The 16,938-nt window shown below is 45.2% G+C and overlaps 1 protein-coding gene across 1 annotated transcript in view; it reads right to left on the bottom strand.

The window, feature by feature from the left end:
* Positions 1–4,656: 4,656 nt before the first annotated feature.
* The window catches only part of NOX5 (NADPH oxidase 5), an 81,855-nt gene continuing 69,573 nt past the window's right edge, over positions 4,657–16,938 (bottom strand). The window contains exons 16-18 of the mRNA XM_063596758.1: positions 12,738–12,955; positions 9,627–9,717; positions 4,657–6,620 (exon numbers count right to left, since the gene is read on the bottom strand). Coding sequence (XP_063452828.1) covers positions 6,615–6,620; positions 9,627–9,717; positions 12,738–12,955 — 315 coding nt within the window. The 3' untranslated portion in view covers positions 4,657–6,614. The remainder of the gene's footprint in view (positions 6,621–9,626; positions 9,718–12,737; positions 12,956–16,938) is intronic.

Genomic DNA, 16,938 nt, shown 5'->3' with positions numbered 1-16,938 from the left:
GTTCAGATATTGGTCTTATTCAGATACATCCGGAAGGCAGGAGGATGGGCTAGATGACCTCTCAAGGTCCCGTCCAGTCTGAGATGTTCACTGCCACTGTGTCCTCACCCCTGTGAATCTGCCTCTGGCCTCTTACTCCGAAACCTCCAGCTTTATGTCCTCCCTGAGTTGGCCAGGGAACCTTTTCCCCTCCTGATTATAAAAATAGCTCATACTTCCTATTACCGAAAGTTTGACAATTTAAAGAAGCAAGAAAATATGATATCCACAATTCAGCTACCCAGAGGGAAGCATGCTTAATATTTTAGACTATTTTTCTCCTAGTCTTTACTCTATGCATATATATTTGCAACTCCTGCAGTAGGCTTCTTTCTGCAGTTTTCTAGGGAGGGTGCGTCAGGAGATCAGCCTCCCTACCTCCAGGTAGCTTGTCCCCTAATGGATGGCTGCTTCCCATACCCAGTGGCTGCCAATGACGGAGCTGCTTTGGCTCACCCCAACCAAGGAGGCAGCCGGAAAGCCTTCCTCTGCAGTAACTCAGACCTTAAGGGAGGTTTCACTTTGTCATTGAATGAAAACAGGAGACTGGGCCAGGTGTGGTGGCTCATACCTGTAATCTCAGCACTTTGGGAGGCCAAGGTGGGCAGATCACTTGAGGCCAGGAGTTTGAGACCAGCCTGGTCAATATGGTGAAACCCTGTTTCTACTAAAAATACAAAAATTAGCTGGGCGTGGTGGTGGGTGCCTGTAATCCCAGCTACTTGAGAGTCTGAGGCAGGAGAATCGCTTGAACCCAGGAGGCGGAGGTTGCAGCGAGCCGAGATTGTGCCACTGCACTCTAGCCTGGGCAACAAAGTGAGACTCCGTCAAAAAAAAAAAAAGAAGAAGAAGAAGAAGAAAGAAAAGAAAGGAAAGGAAAGAAAGAGAAAAAAGAAAAGGAGACTGTCTTCAGGCCTCACAGAATTGGAGTCCTATTGGGGGAAATGGGAGGGTGGAGGCAGGTATCTCACGAAGTCCCACGGACCCACACAAGGTCTCCTGCATGGATCTCTTCCCCATCTCCCCTCTCCTGTTGCCTCTCTAGCTTTTCACCTCTTTCTCCTCAGTAGCTACTGCTTCAGGAGAGAAGAGGTGAGATCTCTGAGAAGAAAGGTGTGGGGAGGAGGGGCTCCCTGAGGTGCAAGGCAGGAGGTGGGGAAAGGAGGGCTTCTGCTTAAACTGTAGCTGCTTCACTCGATGAAGCACTCGTCTAAAATAAAACACATCTCATTCTCTAAAAACTAATCTTTTCCAGGAAAGAAAATACAACTACAGAAATAATATTTGGCCCACATAAGAAATTGATATTCCTCCTATTACTCTACTCATAACTCTATTTCCTGTGAGCAAACACTCTGACCTTATTAGCCCAAGAGAACATTTACATCCTCTCTGTCCAAGGTCAGATGACAAGATATCCTTTATTAACTTGACAAAACAGCTTATTGTACTCAAGTTACCGACTCCTGTAATCACTCAGAAAGGAAATAGTGGTGGGTGTGGAATCCTGGGGAAGGCAGGGTAAGAAGTCTCTTTTCACTTGATCACACATATTTTTAACGTACACGAAATTACACAGTTTTTGTGTTTGTTTTTCACAATATCATAAGCACTGCCCCCCAAGTTTTTTTAAAACTCCCTAAAGACTCTATCTTATCTGAGCACGCCTGCAAATGAATTCATACTATTCCATTGTAGAGCACAGCCGTGGTTCTGTGATTTTAGGAACAGAGGTCCTTACAGACCAGAAGACCTCATATTATTCTTGCTAAAATAAATCCTTAAGTTTTCCCAATAGCTAGCTTAGTAATTGCTGGTAACTTTCCAAAGACATCACTGATAAGGAGCAGCTTCTGTTAGATGATTGGAAATATTGCCCTGGTTTTCAAAACTGTGTGTAGAAGGCACTGAGGCCAGGTTTGGCAGTAACCACATAAGCGGAGTCAAGAAACACATCCTAGGAGGAGACACAGTATCTGGATCATTGTTTCCACAGCTGTCAGTCTATCCCAGGGAACAGAACTGAAGACATTTCATCCTGGACACAGGCAGGCAGCTGTGTTACTGCACAAGAGTGGACAGACGTGGAGCCAGCACATTCCTAACTTTGAATTCTTATCATCTCTGAGATTGTGTAGCCCTCAGTTCTCAACCCTGGTTGTACATTAAGGGGGAAAAAAGCCAGTACTCAGGACTGATTGCAGACTGATTAAAAAAAAGAATCTGAGTCTCCCCCCTCTGGAGAATCCGAGAGAGAAAGCTCTCTGTTCAATTTTCGTAGTTTGGATGACCTGGAAAGCCTCTATGGAGGCAGAGAGTGGGTTCTATGACCTCTGTTAGGTCCCCTTTCCCTCCCTGTGTTCCTTAGCCAGGACTTGGCAGGAAACACTGGGATATCAACAGTTCCACAGAGCATTTTGCACCCAGTTTTCTTGTTTTTATCTTGAGATCTCATCATCAGGGAGACTTGGAGAATAGGCCGGTAATTTTGAAACCACAACTTGGCTTCTGACTGCCTCAGGCCTTCCTGAAAGTTTCCACCAGCCAAGAGTTTCATCCAGATATCTGCAAGGGACCTTCAAGGGAACGGCTGGGAAGCTCATTGTCCCATTAGGACTCCCTATGACCTTCCCAGAGGACCCAGACACACAGATGCAGCCTGGAATGTGGCAGGAAGCTGCAGAACAGGCAGGAAGCCCAGCTCCACGTTACATCGCAAGCAGCCTCCAGCAGCCAGCCCTGAAATATCCCGTTTCTTCCTGATCCACCCCCACTCCCAAACACACATCTAACCAGCCAGTAAGATTCAGCAGTTACCTCTGAAATGTGTCTTGGATCTTCTGTCCTAACACCAACTCCCCAGCGCAGGAGCAATCTCCTAACTGGACTTCCAACCTCCAGTCTCTCCACCTCCAGCCCATTCTCCATGCCATGGCCAACATGATCTTACTAATCTAAGATCTTCTGGTTTGAAGATGGCATAAAGTTAGTAACCCTCCCTTCATTTTCTGGAAGTAATCCAAAAGCAAAAAGGACTTGAGCGATAAAAACACAAATTCCATTTTTAGTAAAAGTAGGAGACACCTAAACCACAAAATAGACGAAAGAGTTGCCAAAAGCAATAGAGCTTCAGCAGAGACGTTGCAGGAAGAAATAGAGCAAGGATGCTGTGCTGCAAAGTCTCTGGGACAGCCTGAAAAAGAATCCTCCAGAAGGGGAGGGGCACACCTGGATGCGGAATGCACAGAGCCCTTGTGTGCAGCAGCAGAAAACGGGTGCAGGTGCTGTGGCCTGAGCTCTGCTGGCTCAGGACTCAGACAAGCCATAGTTGTAGGAAACGGTCTGTTTCTGTGGCAACAGGGGAGGAGAGACTTTGCCTCGGGGAATCTTCGCCATTGGTTGGAAAGAATTCAAGGCTCAGTGAATTTACATCAACTCTGGGTCATAAGGAAAATTTAGCCAACCTGGAAGACAATCTTGGCCTCTCTCACACCTGAGGTCCACGGGGAAGAAAAAACATTACCTTCTTCAATAATGAGTAATATATACAAAGTTTTGACAAGAAACAAAGGAGGAAAAAAAGAAAAAGAAAAAGCAAACAGCAGGTAAAGAAGATTCATCAAAAAACATTGTCATGGAGCAGATGACAATTTTAACGAGAAAATTAAGAAAACATAGCAAAGTAATTTCCCCCACAAAGAAAACACGCACATGAGAGATGAGGGAAGAGGTAATGAAACAGTGGGAGGAAATGAATCCTGAGCTGCCAGAGCCCGGGGAAGAAGTGAAAGAAAAAAAGAAAACTATCCAATCTCCACTCTTAAAAAATGAAGCCTCAAATCTGAAGCAGTAAAAGGGGAACACATACTGTGGAAACTCAATGAGAGATAGCGAGAGGAATAAGAAAAGGAGGCAAATTAAATGAAAATAAAGAATTAGAAAACAACAGGTACATTTGAAAGGCAAAGAAGAATTAATTTTATATGCATTAAATATGTCTGAAAGGGGCCGGGCATGGTGGCTCACACCTGTATTCCCAGCACTTTGGGAGGCCGAGGCAGGTGGATCGCTAGAAGTCAGGAGTTCAAGACCAGCCTGGCCAACATGGTGAAACCCCGTCTCTACTAAAAATACAAAAATTAGCTGGCGCGCTGATACACACCTGTAGTCCCAGCTACGGGGAGGCTGAGGCAGGAAAATGACTTGAATCTGGGAGGTGGAGGTTGCAGTGAGCCGAAATCGCGCCACTGTACTCCAGCTTAGGCAACAGAGTGAGACTCCATCTCAAAGAAAAGGAAAACAAAATTCTGAAAGGGCACACAAGAAATTGATAATATCAGTTGCTTCTAGGGAAGAAAATTGGGTTGGCCGTGAGGTAGGGTAGAAGGGGTGGAAGGAGGGCCGGGGTGGAAGGAGGGCCAGGGTGGAAGGGAGATTTTTCACTTTTGTGTTTTTTAAAGTTTTGACTTGTATGAACATATTAGCTCATCAAAAACATTCAAATTAAGCAATACACACCCTGCCTCCAACACACACACACTTTCACAATCTGATTTTGTTACTGTCTGTTTAAAACCCTTCCATTGTTCTCATTTCTCTTAAGATAAAAAGCACATATCTAAAAATGGCTTATTAGTAGGGTGATCATATAATTTATTGTCCAACAGGGCACTTAAGATCAAAAAGATGCACTACAGATGTAAACTGGGACTAAGGCCATCTACTTACGAGGCAGGCCACGATCTGGCCCTTGTTTCCATCTCCAGCCTCATCTGTCACCTTCCAGCCCACAGGCTCTAACTGCAGTCTTACTGAGCTATAAGCAGCCACCCTCTTCCCTCCAGACCTCTCAGCACAAGCTGTCCCCTCTTCACAGTACTTTCCTTCTTCCAAGTCTCCCTACACCCTACACCCTACTCTTTGGCTTATTCTGTATATCCTTCGTGTCTGATTTACCTTACTTATTTAATCAGTTCTAAAATGCATGTTCTGGCCAGGCGCAGTAGCTCATGCCTGTAATTGCAGCACTTTGGGAGGTCAGAGTGGGAGGACTGCATGAGCCCAAGAGTTCGAGACTAGCCTGGGCAACATAGTGAGACATCGTCTTTACAAAAAGTTAAAAAAAAAATTATGGTTGAGTGCAGTGGCTCATGTCTGTAATCCTAGCACTTTAAGAGGCTGAGGCAGGTGGATCGCTTGAGCTCAGGAGTTTGAGGCCAGCCCGGGCAACATGGCGAAACCCTGTCTCTACCAAAAAAAAAAAAAAAAAAAAAAAAAAAAAATTAGCTGGGCGTGGTGGCATGTACCTGTAGTCCCAGCTACTAGGGAGGTTGAGATAAGAGGATTGCCTGAGCCTGGCAGGCAAAGGTTGCAGTGAGCTGAGATTGAGCCACTGCACTCCAGCCTGGGCAGCAACAGAATGAGACCTTGTCTCAACAACAACAAAAAAAAACGTTAAAAAAAAAAAAAATCCGGGCATGGTGGCTCATGCCTATAGTCCCATCTACTCAGGAGGTGGGAGGATCACTTGAGCCCACGAGGTTGAGGCCGCAGTGAGCTGAGATTGCACCACTACACTCCAGCCTGTGGGAGTGACAAAGACAGACCCTGTCTCTCAAAATAAATAAATAAAATAAAATGCATATTCCTCACCTCCCTACCACCCCGTTACATTTTCACATCTCTGAAATTAGAACAGGTCTTGATAAAATCCACGACATGTCACGGTTCAATTGGCAGCATTTTTCTTAGTGGTGCATAAATTAATGATGCATCTTTTTTTTTTTTTTTTTTTTTTTTGAGGCAGAGTCTCGCTCTGTTGCCCAGGCTGGAGTGCAGTGGCGCGATCTCGGCTCACTGCAACCTCTGCCTCCTGGGTTCACGCCATTCTCCTGCCTCAGCCTCCAGAGTAACCAGGACTACAGGCGCCCGCCACCACGCCCGGCTAATTTTTTGTATTTTTAGTACAGACGGGGTTTCACTGTGTTAGCCAGGATGGTCTCGATCTCCTGACCTCGTGATCCACCCGCCTTGGCCTCCCAAAGTGCTGGGATTACAGGCGTGAGCCACCGCACCCGGCCAATGATGCATCTTACAACAGAAGGCATCTTGGGTTTGATGACCGGTGTTATCACACTGTACTGTAACTGCCTAGTTCCATAGCTAGCTTTCCACTTGCTGGGAAAGCTAGTCGTTGAGGGCAGGACTGTGTGTTATTTTCATTGGGCTCCCACTGGCACTTACTGGAAAAATGGTAGTTCCACGATAAACATTTTCTGAATGTGCATGAATAAATGGATGCAGTTTAATCAACTTTTCTGAAAATACTTTGTATCTTTTTCTGCCTAGGCCCTATAGCTTAATTGGTGACATAAAACTTACAATGAAGCAGAAAATTTCAGAAGAAAAATTTGTTTAAGGACAGGGGGTTTACTCTCAGACATTTCTGCACATTTTTCCCCGTCAACATTTCTGGTTTGCTCTGGGTCTTCAGATCTCCTGAAGACTCTCGATGACTGAATGAAGGCAATCAAGTTCCATATAGAAGAAATCTTTGTGTTTTTAAAAGCAGGACTTTAGATCTATAAAGGGAAGTGAAATAAAATTATTGTATACATTTGTATTTTCTTTCAAAGTTTCAATCTCACTCTTTTTTTTTTTTTTTTGAGACGGAGTCTCACTCTGTCCCCCAGGCTGGAGTGCAGTGGCGCAATCTCGGCTTACTGCAAGCTCCGCCTCCCAGGTTCGCGCCATTCTCCTGCCTCAGCCTCCCGAATAGCTGGGACTACAGGTGCCCGCCACCACGCCCGGGTAACTTTTTGTATTTTTTAGTAGAGACAGGGTTTCACCGTGTTAGCCAGGATGGTCTCGATCTCCTGACCTCGTGATCCACCCGCCTCAGCCTCCCAAAGTGCTGGGATTACAGGCTTGAGCCACTGCGCCCGGCCCTCAATCTCACTCTTAACTTGGTTCACAAAGCGGAAGTGACAAATACAAAACAGAAATTCATTTATTTATTCAACAAATATCTGCAGAATCCCCACCACTTGCTTGCATTCTTTTCCATACTGAGAACATCCCAGTGAATAAGACAAGGTCCTTTCCCTCTTGGAGCTTACAATCAAATGATGGTTGAGATACAATGATGTACATACAAATTAAAAACATAATATTTCAGAAGCTGTGACTGCAATGATGATATGCGAATATACCATTTTATTACACTTGTGGGTCCCCAGGCTTATCTGATCATAACAACTACCAGGGAGCTTGTTCAAAATACAGATTCTTGGGCCCCTGCCAGCTCCACTGAATCAAGATCTACAGCAGAGAGGCTGGGGCAAAACTATTCTAGGGAGTGCTCCAGTAATTCTTGGGATCACCTAGGCTGTGTCAGAACTTTTGAACTTTGGCTGCAAGCTAGAATCACATGGAGAGCTGTGAAGATATGTGACACTGGATCCCTTTCCCATCACTTCTGATTTCACCCATCTGGGATGAGTCCTGCATCTGTATTTCAAAGCTCACCAGATGATGCTAGTGGGCAGCCAGGGTTGAGAATGGAGGGCTACACTGCCTCAGGGATGGTTGGAGGTCAGAATTAGCAACTTGCTGCCCACTCCTGCTCAGGAATCAGGAATCAGGATCTTGTATGCAGCTGCTTGCCTGTGTCCAAGATTAAATGTCTTTAGCCTACACCCAGGGACAGATGGGCAGCTAACCCAGGTACTGTGTCTTCTGCGTCTGGCTTTATACCTTTGCCTTGGATGTAGCTCCTCCTTGGATATGTTTCCTGTACAGAGCCAAGTCTGAGAGGTGACCCCTGCTGTAACATTTCAGCTGGGCCTGGCCTCAATACCCAGCTGTGATAACCTGATGCAACACTTCCAGTCACCTAGCACAAGCCATTCTCTCTTAGCAGTTTCTTTGGAATGTCCCCAGTGTATAATTTCCATTAGTAACTTCATTTTGAAATCCCATCAAGCCTACCAGCTGCTATGCCAGGAACCCAAAATGCAAACACTCCAACAGTTCCCCTTTTAAGAAAAGAAGAAAATGTTTTCCTTTTTCAGCTCAAAAATTTCCAAAATCATTATGTCACTACACCTGGCCTCTGAGGGGAGAAGGAGAGGAAAACAAGAAGATGAAAGCCCCAGAAAACCCTGGCATGAGAAGCATTGTCATTCTCTTTTCCTACAACCAGCCCCTGAAGTCCCTACGACTCTAAGACATTGTATCCTAACTGGGCACAATAGTAGTTTTTTTTCCCCCCCGGAGGTAGTAGAGTGCTATGGAAAAAACTCAAGTTCAGGCCTTAGTTGGAGATGTGTGACTTCTGTAAGCCTCAGTTTCCCCATTTGTCAGTTTTGTTGTGAGGATTGGAGGAAACATAACTAAAGCAGTAAGCATGACACCTGCACATAGTAGGTAGCTATGATTGTTATTGCATCCTCTCTGACTTTCGGTATTTTTCTCCTAGAGAAATGATTATGCTGGGATTTTTTTATGTCATTGCTCAATGAGCTGGAAAAGGCAGCCCTGCTGATTAGAATGCTGGTTTGCAGGAAACAGAGTGGTAGTGTTGACATTTGCAAAAAGCTTTCTTGCTAAACTTTAAACACTTGGCAGATCTAATCCTGCTGGCATTGCCTGTTAGTGATATTTCTATGGCTATAACGGACATGCCGAGTTCAATCAGACACCCAGGGAAAGGGCAGGATAATTGGTTTCCCTCAAGTTTCCAGCAAAGTTACGTGGACGCAAAGTCTATTTTAGCATGGAGGGAACTAATGTGTATTGAGTATTACCTGTCTAGCACATTTGGAGGTGCTCAATAAATGCTGAGAAGCTGAATATACTGTGATGGAATGAATGTACTGCATAGGCCAGAATGGACTATGCATTTTTATTCTGTGCTATGTGTTTTGCTATGGATAAATGGTTAATTTCAAATATTGATGTATTTTTTTGAGCAAAGGGTGTGTCAGTCCACATGCTAGGTTCTGGGACCATACCTGTAAGCAAAACAGAAAAGGTGTCTCTGCCTTCTGAGCCCTCAGCACAGAGAGTGTGACAGGGAAGAAACGGGAATATTCTCCTACTCTGTGTGCTAAGTCCTGTGATGGAGAAAGCACTGAAGGCGTCTAACCCAGCCTGGACTGAAAGCTAGGGAAGTGGAAATATATGCTGGCTCTGGAGGGCAATGGGAAACTCAGGGAAGGACTCAGCCTTGGAGGAACTGGAAACAGGTTAGCCGGCCGGTGCAGGAAGAGGAGAGAGGCAAGGTGAGGAGATCCCAACTGGTTTTGCAAACCTGACTGGATCTTCTGTTGGGCAGGCCAGTGTGCTGCAAGGCAAGGACTTGCCGTTGCTATTAAAATAATTTCATTGAGGAAAATCGGCTTTTTGGTAAAGTTCCATTTAAAGTTTTTTTTTTAAATTACATTGATGGAGATAGTGGGTCTTATAATTTTAGGGCCTCCAAAGGTCTTAATCAGGCTCTGATGGTGAGCTCATTAGGGCAATGGGGAGTTACTGAAGCATTAGCAAGAGGGTGGCGAAAACGCCCTCCTTTCTCTTTGTCTCACCACGTTCCTGAGGACCTCAGTCCAGTAAGCGCAAACGGGCAGGCGTGGCTGCGGAGGTGGAGTCCATCCACTTCCTGGTTTTCTGCTCAGCCTGCGGGAAGGGCAGGGAAAGAGTTGGGGACTTGGTTGCTCCCTGGGCTTGGCACACCAGTTCAGCCTTGGCTTCGGGTCCAGGGTCCCCCACCCAAGCTCCCGTCTCTGGGGAGGCCCAGGCAGGGCGAGGACTAGCGCGGTGATCGGAAGGCTGGATCCTGGAGAGACAGGAGCCTGCTTTCCTGCCCCGAGCGGCCACGACCTCGTAGGGTTGCAAACCGAATCAATCCTCTCCGTGCCACCACCTCCAGTATCTTGTTTGTTCTCTGGACTCGATTCCTCCCTTTATGCAAAATCTGCCGGGACCTCCCGCGCCTGGAGACTCCCGGCGCGGCGTGCTGTCCCCACTGGGCGCGCAGCGCAGAGCGCCCCGAGCAGCGAGAGCGCTCCCTGCACCCAGCCCTGCTCCGGGCTCCCCACCGCGGCCCTTTTCTTAGGTTGTAGACACTCCCGCCCCTGCACGTTCCGAAAGCTGCACATCCAGCGGGAAAAGGCGGGAATGGGGTCGGGCAGTTCCCAACGTCCCCCTCCACAGGCCATCTCCGAGCACCCTAGGGGCAATGCCTAGCAAGCGAAAGACCACAGCGAGGCGGTTCCTCGCTGTTACTTTAAAACAAAGTGTGTGTTTTCTATGTTGGGATGTTAAGGAAAAACAAACAGGTAAAATAAGATGCTTGTAGTCACGACTCAGTGGGTAAAATGCTGTTTCTATTTATCTCCTCTTCCTTCCATCTCTGCTATCTGCCTGCCTCTCTCTCTTTTTATGATTTTCTTTGTTTTATCACATAGGGAATATGCAAATGCATTTTCATTGTAAGAAGTTGAAACAATGCAGGAGATTACAAAGTAAAATGTGAACACCATATTGCAACTCGCCACCCCCATTCCACTTTCCTCCACCCCGGTAAAACCACTGCCTGCCATTTGGTATGCGACATTCACTCCTATTCCACGCATTTACAAGTATGTGAAAGTACACATTCGGATATACACAAATATAACATTATTGCATATATGCACATATGTACATGCACACATAACTTTTTTGCAGTTTTATGTCATGGAGACCATACAGTAAGTGTTCTTCAGATTGTCATTTTCATGTACTAATATGTCTTAAGGAGCTGTCAATGACAGAACATACAGGTCTTTTACGCCATAGCTCTCTTTCTAATAGCTGCAAATTCCAAACTGTGGATTTCTCATGGATTATTTAACCTCCCATTATTTACATTTCTGGTGTTTCTTTTTTTTGATTTTTTATTTTCTTTCTCTTTTTTGTCATTACGAACAGGAAGCAATGATTATTGTATTAGTTATTTACTGCTGCCTAACACAATACTCCAAAAAGTAGTGGCTTAAAAGTATAATAAATATTTATAATCTCTCACATTTTTTGCCAGTCAGGAATTCACAGCTTCTTGGGTGGGTGGTTTCTGGCTCAGTGTTTTGCATGGGCTTGCAGTCAAGATGTTGACTGAGGCGTCAGTCAAATGAGGCTTGACTAGGCCTGCAGGATCTATTTGCTCTCAGAGCTGGCAAGTGGATGTGGGCTGTTGGTGGCAGCCCTTAGTTTCTCGCCCATGTGGGTCTCTCCACAAGGCTAATTGAGTGTCCTCACAACATGGTGGCTGTTTCCATCATAGCCAGTCATTCGAGAGAGCAAAGTAGAAGCATAGGGCCTTTTATGACCTAGCCTCCGAAGTCACACATTGTCACTTTGGCCACATTCTATTCATTAGGAGTAAGTCATTAAGTGTAGCCCTTTTGTGAAGGGAAGGGTATCAAAGAATTTGTGAACATATTTTAAAACCACTAGTATTACCCTTATACATAATCTTTGTGTAGTTGTGTGACTATTTCCTTGGAATACATTTCTAGAACTGGAATTGCTGGGTCTAGCGATATATGCACTTTTAACTTTGACAATTCCTCCTGTTTGTGTTAGAAACTGTTCATTGTCCCCCTAATATCCATTTTCTCTTTTCTTCCTTTTAGCAATGAATCTCCTGAGTTTCAGGTGGGTATGAGTTGAGAATATATTTTCCACCCCCCTTGCTACTACATGGGGACGTGTAACTAAGTTATGACTAATGAGAAGCATTGTGTGCAATTTCTGAATCAGGTCCTTAAAATATGCTGTTTGTTGTACTTCTGCTTTCCCCATGGAGAAATCTAGTCAGAGAACAGATGTGGTGGTGGGAGTCAGCTTCCAGCAGGTGATGCAGGTAACACCCCTGGGGATGGTGGTACAATGTACAGAAAGAACCTGTGTCCTTGCATAACCTTGTGGAGCTGAGCCAGCCTTCTTTCCAGGACTTTCTACTAGCTTAGACTTCTGTATGAGAAAAAAATAAAATAAAGCTTTTATCGTGTTTCAGCCACTGTTACTTACTGGTGATTTGCCTCCTCGAAAGCCTCCCCAACAATGTATGAGTATCCATTTCCTCCATCCTTGCCCACACTAGATATTATCAATCTTCAAAAAGCTATCAATCTGATGCCCCCCTAACTTATGACTTTATAATCTCCTTCACGTGCTACTGCTAGGGGCAGGGTGGAGGATATTGATATAAAATTCAAGAAAAAAACCTACCACAATCTGTATTAATAGAAAACACAAAGATATAATCTTGCTTTTGAGAAAGAAACTGCAATTTCAAAAGGACTCATACATCCCCCCATAGACTCTGCATGGATGCTGTGCCTTCCCTCAAAGGCATTACAGCCTAACTGGGAAAAGGTATCTGGACATAGAAAACTAGCAGTACAGAGTGGAGCAGTCTGGCTGGCTAATTCCTGGTACTGACCCAGGGAGATTGAGAAGGGAGCTGTGATGGAGGACATTTAGCCTCCCAAAGTCAGTGGTTCATGAATTTCGTATGCTATTCGGGAGGGAGAACGGAGTGGACTATCTGGGAGAAAGTTGTGGCAAATGCTAAGGGTACAGACTCTGGAGTTAGACTGTCTACATTCATGTCCCATCCCTGCCACTTCACTCTGTTGGCACATACTTACTGAGTGCCTTCTGCAAGCAAGGTACTATTGGTGAGGCTGGGCGTTCCACGAGAAACTCTGCTGTAACTGGATCTTCCTTTCAGAGTGCTGAGACAGATGACGACAGGCTGGGCTTCGGTTCCCTCACCTGGAGAGTGATGAGAACACCAGCGCAAAATTCCAGGGCCATTGGGAAGATGGAATGAAATAGTACATGTAATGGCTCGCATCCATAGTGCCTGGAACATAACAAATGCTCGTAAAGGTAGGTGTTATCATTAAGAAAAGCCATGAAGGAGAAAGTCCCTAGAGCCCCCAAGGTTCCTTTCTGTGCCTTCACTGGTGACTCCCATAAACTTTGTTTTAATGCCCCCTGATATAGTGTGGATATTTCTCCCCTCCAAATCTCATGTTGAAGTGTGATCCCAGTGTTGGAGGCGGGGGCTGGTGAGAAGTGTTAGGTCACGGGAGTGGGTCCCTCATAAATGGCTTGGTGCCCTCCTTGTGGTAATGAGTGAGTTTTTGCTCTATTAGTTAGAGTGAGATCTGATTGTATAAAAGAGCCTGGCACCTCTTCCTCCCTCTCTTGCTCCCTCTCCTGCCATGTGACCTGCCTGCTCCCCCTTTGCCTTCTGCCATGAGTAAAAGCTTCCTGAGGCCTCACCAGAAGCCGAGCAGATGCCAGTGCCATGCTTATCCAGCCTGCAGAACCATGAGCTAAATAAACCTCTTTTCTTTATAAACTACCCAGTCTCAGGTATTCCTTTATAGCAATGCAAAATGGACTAATACAACCCCCCCATAGAAAAACTCCTGCTTTCATAAAAGATACCAGTTCTTTCTCACTGAGGTGAAAATGATTGATGTAGTTTGATGCACTACTTCTGTTGCATTTACACTTTAGTGGAGAACATACTGTGTTTGGTTAAATCACAGGGATGAAAGTCTAATTATGAAATTTCAGGCATCAGCAAAGCTAAACCAGGGGCATTTGGGCCAATTGAGGATGCTTCACTGATGCTGCTGAAATAAACATTTTTAGGGAGCTGGTGCAGTCTTCTCTTCCCTTCCCTTCCCTCTCTTCCAGTCCCTTCTTATCTCTCCTCTTCTGTCTCTGCTCCCCTGCCTCCCTTTTCTTTCTCTCCCTCCTCTTCCTCCTCTCCTCTGTCTCCTCTCTGTCTTTCCCTTGCTTAAATGGCTATCTAAGTCCCTGATGATTCAATGTGATTACGTTTCCATAGGCAGGTGTGTGTCTTGTTTAGTCACGTTAAAAATAAATCACTTGGCCACACGCAGTCGATGCATCAATCTGTTACTTTCCTCTGCTTTCCAGGAACAGATTGCTCAAAAATCAGACGACTGTTGGGTGAAATGCGAGTGGGGAAAGGAGTGAGATGAAGGGAACGGAGCCCTTCCAAACTCGCCCTTCAGCCTTCCTACCCAATCAGAAAGGAAATCAGTCATGCCCACAATCCCGCCAATAACACAGTGTAGCGGCTGCATTCTTTGGACCAATGACAGTGAGCTGTAGAAGAAATCTCATTTGGAGAAGAGATGGGGGCTTGTGTTTACTGAAAATCTACTACGAATCAGGCCCTGTGCTTTTTTTTCCATCTGTTCTCTTCTAAAGGGGAATCAGGATCCTGGCTGAGGGACCCTGGACTATTTCACCTTTCAGGATCTCAGTTTCTTTAGACCAAAAACACTAACTCTTATTTTTTTGTTGCACTTTTTTTAAAAAAATTAAACTTTAAGTTCTGGGATACATGTGCAGAATGTGCAGGTTTGTTACATAGGTATACAAGTGCCATGGTGGTTTGCTGCACCCATCAACCCATCATCTACACTAGATATTTCTACTGATGCTATCCCTCCCCTAGCCCCCCAACCCCAAGACAGGCCCCAGTGTGTGATGTTCCCTTCCCTGTGTCCATGTGTTCTCATTGTTCAGCTCCCACTTATGAGTGAGAACATGCAGTGTTTGGTTTTCTGTTCTTGTGTTAATTTGCTGAGAAAGATGGTTTCCAGCTTCATCCATGACCCTGCAAAGGACATGAACTCATCCTTTTTAATGGCTGCATAGTATTCCATGGTGCATATATGCCACATTTTCTTTATCCAGTCTATCATTGATAGGTATAATTCCTATTCTTTAAAAAAATTTTTTTTGTAGAGATGGGGTCTTGGTATGTTTCCCAGGCTGGTCTCAAACTCCTGGGCTCAAGTGATCCTCCCACCTTGGCCTCCCAAAGTTCTGGGATTATAGGTATGAGCCACCACACTAATTCATATTCTAATAATTCTTTCTGGCATCAGGGACAAGTCTTGGGGTTATTCAGACCTAGCTCCACCCTTCTGGGTAAATTACTTATCATCTCTGAGCCTCAGTTTCTTCATCTCTAAAATGGGGATGGGAATCAAGATCAAATGAAATAATGTATTTAAGACATCTTTTTAAAATGGACAGCTAATAGTGATGGTGTTTAATCTTTCCTTCATAATATGCACATTTTCACCCTCTTAGAGATTTTTTCATATTTTTTACAGGTTGGAATGGTGGTTTTCCAGGTGGTATGAGTATGTGTGAGTGTGTGAGTGTGAGTGTGCGTGTGTGTGTGTGTGTGTGTTCTTTTTATTCTTGATGAAAATAGTCTGAGGAAGAGACAGCTGAGGTTTTTTATAGTAATCTCGTCACTAATGACAACCAGACCCTGGCCTCCATAAATGCTACTGGGCATTCAGTCAAGGGGTAGCAAGTATCCCAAGATGTTCCCTAGCAAATCAGACCTCCCCTAGTGAATCACATCACCGTTGTGTGATCCCCTCCCACACTGAATCTGAGCTGGCCTGTGACTTGCTTTAACCAATAAAGTGTGTTGGAAGTGACACTAAGCTGTTTGTGGTCTAAGTTTTAAAAATCCTCAAATCTTATACTTTTGTGCTTTGGGGATCCTCAAGTCAATATGTAAGAAGTGTGGTCTCTCTGTGCTGGAGAGATCACACAGAACAAGTGGAGAAGGAGAGACCTTGAGAATATATGGATAGAGGAAGACAGGGAGGAAGGGAGGTCCAACTGTCCCAGCTTCACAACTGAGCCAGGCCTCCATCCACCCCCTCAAGGCACCAGTGAAGTGAGTGACTTATCCTGGATACTTCAGCCCAGTAGTCCCCAGATGACCGCGGCCCCAGCTGCTATCATGTGCAACAGAAGAACCACCCAGCTGATCCCAGTCAACCTATGGACTCATGAGAGATGATAGAATGGTTGTCTTAAGCCATTCACTTTTGCATTGGTGTATTAAAAAGCAACAGATTATTGAAAAAGTCAGCAATATTTTTGAGCTTTCACTATGTACCAAATCATGGATTCTCATTAGGAGATATACAGAGGAACTGCCTGCAACTTCCCTCAGGAACTTAGTTTGGGCAAGAAGATTGTACAAAGGCAAGTATAAGGATTCTAGATATTTACTAATCCACACACAAGTGTATGTTTGGAAGTATGATGTAAACAGACTGTTTAGTGATGGGGTCACTGGGGTTCAGTTAGGGTAGGAACACTCCTACAGGGAGAGAGTCTTGAGCTGGATTTTGAAGGAAAGGGCAGGTGCCAGTTCAGACAATGGCTGGGGTTGGAAATGGGGGGCATTGACAGCAACATAGCAATAAAATAGGAGCATGTGGAGTGGGAGCTGAGAAACTCAAGTTTGATATCAGCTGGACATAAAAATAATGGGTCTCAAAGGGGATCTTGCCAAGTCAGGTTCTAGGCCTGCAGCAGGGACCTCAGGAAAGCTGGTTATTTCATGATCTTCATTTTCTTCATTCCATTTGGTAAAAACATAATTTGTGAATGGCAGCATAATCCCTTTATAAATGCCCCTGATTGTGGAGTCTCCTGGGGGAAACTTCCTCTTCAGCACCCATTGGAGGGGGCTCAGAAAGATGTGTTTAAGCTGTTTATAGAGGACCCTTTTAGGCCTCCCCCAAGGACAGCCCCCAAGGGGCGGGGGTTATAAGGGCCCCTCTGTGTGGCTGATGAGAAGCAGAGACATAAGCTAGGGAAGCACAGCCGAGACCAGAGCTAATTGGTTGGTAGTTGGCAGGTTAATGGCTCACATCAGGGATAATGCAAGGCTGTAGCCATATGGCAGGAATGACTTCAGGGTTTTCCTTTCTTTGCTTCTCTCCCTTCCTGGTCTTTGGTGGGGCTTTGAAGCTC

The sequence above is a fragment of the Pan paniscus genome, chromosome 16 (genome assembly GCF_029289425.2).
Source record: "Pan paniscus chromosome 16, NHGRI_mPanPan1-v2.0_pri, whole genome shotgun sequence".
NCBI classification, from domain to species: Eukaryota; Metazoa; Chordata; class Mammalia; order Primates; family Hominidae; genus Pan; species Pan paniscus.
This window is presented reverse-complemented; position numbering and strand designations above follow the sequence as displayed.